This window comes from Lagopus leucura, unplaced genomic scaffold, assembly GCF_019238085.1.
Source record: "Lagopus leucura isolate 7727_CA_CO unplaced genomic scaffold, USGS_WTPT01 Super-Scaffold_1, whole genome shotgun sequence".
Taxonomy (NCBI): domain Eukaryota; kingdom Metazoa; phylum Chordata; class Aves; order Galliformes; family Phasianidae; genus Lagopus; species Lagopus leucura.
This window is the reverse complement of record NW_024962250.1, coordinates 38,823,371-38,827,178: the sequence shown is the minus strand read 5'-3', so window position 1 is coordinate 38,827,178 and position 3,808 is coordinate 38,823,371. Positions and strand designations below refer to the sequence as shown.

At 53.9% G+C, this 3,808-nt stretch overlaps 1 protein-coding gene across 2 annotated transcripts; it reads right to left on the bottom strand.

The window, feature by feature from the left end:
* Positions 1-1,207: 1,207 nt before the first annotated feature.
* OTX2 (orthodenticle homeobox 2) lies at positions 1,208-3,581 on the bottom strand. Of its 2 annotated transcripts, none has more exons than XM_042868607.1 (3): positions 3,461-3,581; positions 2,959-3,110; positions 1,208-1,828 (listed from the first exon to the last, which is right to left on the bottom strand). In XM_042868607.1, exons 1-3 carry the CDS (start codon positions 3,579-3,581, stop codon positions 1,208-1,210), a joined length of 894 nt encoding a protein of 297 aa, XP_042724541.1. The 2 variants fall into 2 exon arrangements, with proteins under 2 accessions (XP_042724541.1, XP_042724547.1); XM_042868613.1 differs by having other exon boundaries at positions 3,485-3,581.
* Between the last annotated feature and the right edge of the window lie 227 nt (positions 3,582-3,808).

Sequence of the window (3,808 nt, the reverse complement as noted above, 5' to 3'; positions counted from 1 at the left end):
AAGCATAAACGACAATGAATTTCTCAGTTTAAATTCGTCCAGGTCAGAGCAACTGCCCGAAGTCCTGTTTGATTTGACGGCTACTGCCAGCATGGCCGGCTGTAAGTGAACTCCAGAGGAGTTTAATGTCCTTGGGTGGTTATTTTCGGTCTTTTCTCTTTCATTCAGAGACAGTTTGTTGTAAAAAGTTTCAGTGCAGTTCACCTCTGGTGAAAGGCGATCGTGTTTTTTTGTGGGTTTTTTTTTTTTTTTTAATATATATTCTTTTTTCTTTTTTTTTAGAAAGATGATAATAAGTAACTCAGTTGCTCTGAATTTCACTTATAATTATAACCTATTTAAATCACAGCGGAACTCCCGCTGGTGCGGAGTTCGCAGTTGCATACAATACAGGAGATCACAGTTTTGAAGTCTAGCACAGATTAAAAACCACAGATGTACCATTTATATAAGACACACACTGATTGTCTCTTAAAAACTACATATTGACTCCTTATGAACATTATTTTTTTTTTCTTTAAATAAAGTAGTGCAGCTAGGACAATCAGTCACACAACCCACACAGCCCTGAACCAAGTTCTCTCAGTGCCCACTTGAGTTGGGCGTCAAACAGTTGGATGAGCGCGAGAGAGAAAGAAAGAGGGAGGGAAGGAGGGAGAAAAAAGGGGAGAAAAAGAGAAAGAGAGACGCTGTCCATTCCGAATATTTTAACCAAGGGTTGGCTAACACGTTGGAAACCTCTGGGTGAAGGATCTTTCCACGCACACACAAAAAGAAATAAAAACCTAGACTTTTGTTGTTGTTGTTGTTTAAAAACTGGCCCGTAGGTGGAACGATCTCCCACCTCTTCCAAACAAAGAAACCCAACAATTGCCTAAAACTATAAAGAACACGGATTGGTCTGTCTGTTTTCTGCTCACTAGATGATCTGTCCGTTTAAGGCCTTCCTCCTCCGTTTTCCTCTTTGTCGTTCCTTTTCCAGAGCGTCTGAGCAGGAGATGAGTCTGAACGTGGTCACACCAACACTGTCCCTCTTTTGTCGCCGTTGTCGTCGTCGTCGGATTTATGTTCGTTTGTTTGTCCGTTTGTCCGTTTAGTTATTTTCTCTTTAATTTAACCAAGACCTGACTAAAGCTGGAGCGTTCGGCCCAGCGTGTTTTGTTCTCGTCACGATTTCTCTTATTATCACAAAGGTTCCCGCGGGCCTTCACAAAACCTGGAACTTCCATGAGGATGTCTGGTCTTTATAATCCAAGCAGTCAGCATTGAAGTTTAACTTCCAGGAGGCGGTTTGGTCTTTATAATCCAAGCAATCGGTGGTCGAGTTAAAGCCCAAACTGGAGGCGCCATAGCCCTGGGTGGAGAGGGAGGCTGGAGACTGGTTGAGGTGGCTGGTGACCGCGTTGGCACCCATGGGACTCAGGGTGGCCCCCGGTCCGGGGAGCTGGTGGTGCATGGGGGTCAAATAAGATCCACAGTCCATCCCTCCGAAATAGGAGGTCGAGCCGGCGTATCCTTGGCTGTAACCCGATGCCTGGGTGTAGGTCATGGGGTAGGACCTCTGCATGCAGGAGGAAGAGGTGGACAGGGGATCGGAGAGAGGGGAGATGGACGCCGGGCTCCAGATGGACACGGGGGCACTGCTGCTGGAAATGGTGGGGACCGAGGTGCTGGAGGGGGGTGTGAACTGCCCGCTGGTCCCGCTCTCCGAGCTCACTTCCCGGGCCGGCGAGTTCTTCTTTTTGGCCGGCCTCACCTTGTTCTGGCCCCCATTCTGCTGCTGCTGCTGTTGCTGCCGGCACTTGGCCCGGCGGTTTTTGAACCACACCTGGGAACCGGGACAGAGGGAAGGAGGGAGGGATGGAGACAAGCCTAGTATTAGGGACACACAGGCACCCCGAGGGGCTGAGAGCAAGCGGTGGGAACTGCGGAGGCTGCTGCAGGGAAAGGCTCCCCTTCACCGAGATCATTAGCAATAATAACAAGTAGAAATGGGCAAATCAAAAGGCTTAATAAAGCCACTTTTGGGGGAGAAGGGCGGGGGGAGCACTCCCTATTTGCTGTTTGCCAGCCAGGGACCCCCAGGAATCACTTTTTAAGGCCTCTTGAAGTCAAGCCCTTAATTAGAAACAACAGAGCATCAGAAAGGGTGGAAACAATTAGGAAAATAGAGGCAGAGCTTGGGGGCCAGGTAAAGATTTACCTCCTAAACAGCCTCTCAGATCCCAGCCAGGGTCAGCGCCCGAACCTATCTCCACCTCTTCTAGAAGGGTACCATGGGGGAAAAGGTTGAGCATAAGGGGGGACACAGCACCATGTGGCTGTGGAGAGGTGAGCAGGACAGATGGGGTTGGAGGCTGCAAGGGTTGTCCTGGATCTCATGACCGTGCTCCTGCCCTACCAGCAGCACTCCGGGATGTTCCGTGGCCTGGGAACCCACAGGCTGCTGGTGGGCATCTCGCAGCAGCAAGTGGTGGGCAGCCTGGTTCCAGCAGAGGGTCCCAAGGCCTCCTCTCTGCTATCAAAGCCTCTCTGGAGGCAGAGAAAGCCCCCACCCTCGGGGATCCAAGGATGCAGGGGTCCCTGGGGAAGCAGGGATACTTTGCATGGGGCTTCGAGCACCTGCGAGACTGAGATTTGTCCATTGGAGAGTGCAGATACTGGTGGAGACCTAAGGAGCCCAGGGTGGGGAGCGGAGGGCTCAGAAGAGTGTTCAAGAGCTGCACCAAGCCCCAAAGCTCTGGGAGAAAAGGGCAGCATCCTACAGCCCAGGCTGGGGGCAAGCAGCCATTCCATCTCTCCCTGCACCATCACCCCTCCCTGAGCACGCTTCACCCCATAGCCATTCGATCACCCTTTAGGTTTGGTGTCATCCCCTAAAACACCTCTTGATGTTTGGCAAGCTGGAGACAGAGGATGCAAGCGGGGCTCCCTACCCGTTTTCTTCCCCGTTCCTACCTGCACTCTGGACTCGGGCAGGTTGATTTTCAAGGCCACCTCCTCCCTCATGAAGATGTCGGGGTAGCGGGTCTTGGCGAACAGGGCCTCCAGCACGTCCAGCTGTGCCCGGGTGAAGGTGGTGCGCTCCCGCCTCTGCTTTCGGGGGGTGGCTGCGAAGGGAGCCAGAAGCCCTGGCTGTCATTCGGCGGTGCTCGGAGCCCTGTGAACCCCCCCGGACCCCTCCCCAGAGGGGCATCCTGTTCCCGCTGGCTCTCCTAGGGGATCCGCTGCCCGTTCCCAGGTGCCTTATTTTGCAGCGCTGCTTCTTCCTCCCCATCCCTCCCGGCTGGGGTTGGAGCATCTGTTCTCTTTTTGCTGACTTTTCCCCCGGGAAAAGAGGAGAGGGAAGGGAAAAAGGAGAACCGCAAACCCCCGGCCACTCCAATCTCAGGGCACTGTGTGCCTTTGGGGCTTCTCCTCTTGGGAAATCCACGTGGCAGAGGGGAAAAGGGAGACCGGCGAGAGGGAGAAAAAGGTGCCTTACCGGGATAACCGACGGACGGATGCAACAAATCCATGCCCGAGGTGGTGAGACTCAGGCCATTGACTGCGTAAGGTGGTTGCTTAAGATAAGACATCATGCTAAAGTTGGAGCGGGGAGGAGAGTTGGCCGAAATCCGGGCGAGGGGGGTCCGCCCGAGCGCCCTGCCTGCCCCGGGCGGTGCTGGGGGTGCCGTCGGGCGGAGGGGGGGGCCGCCAGGTGCCTGCGGAGCGAGAGGAGGGGGTCAGGGAGCTCGCTGCCCCCCCTGCCTTTATCCCCGCTGCTCTTAACCCGGACCGCAGCCGGATTTGGGAGCTGGGAGAGACT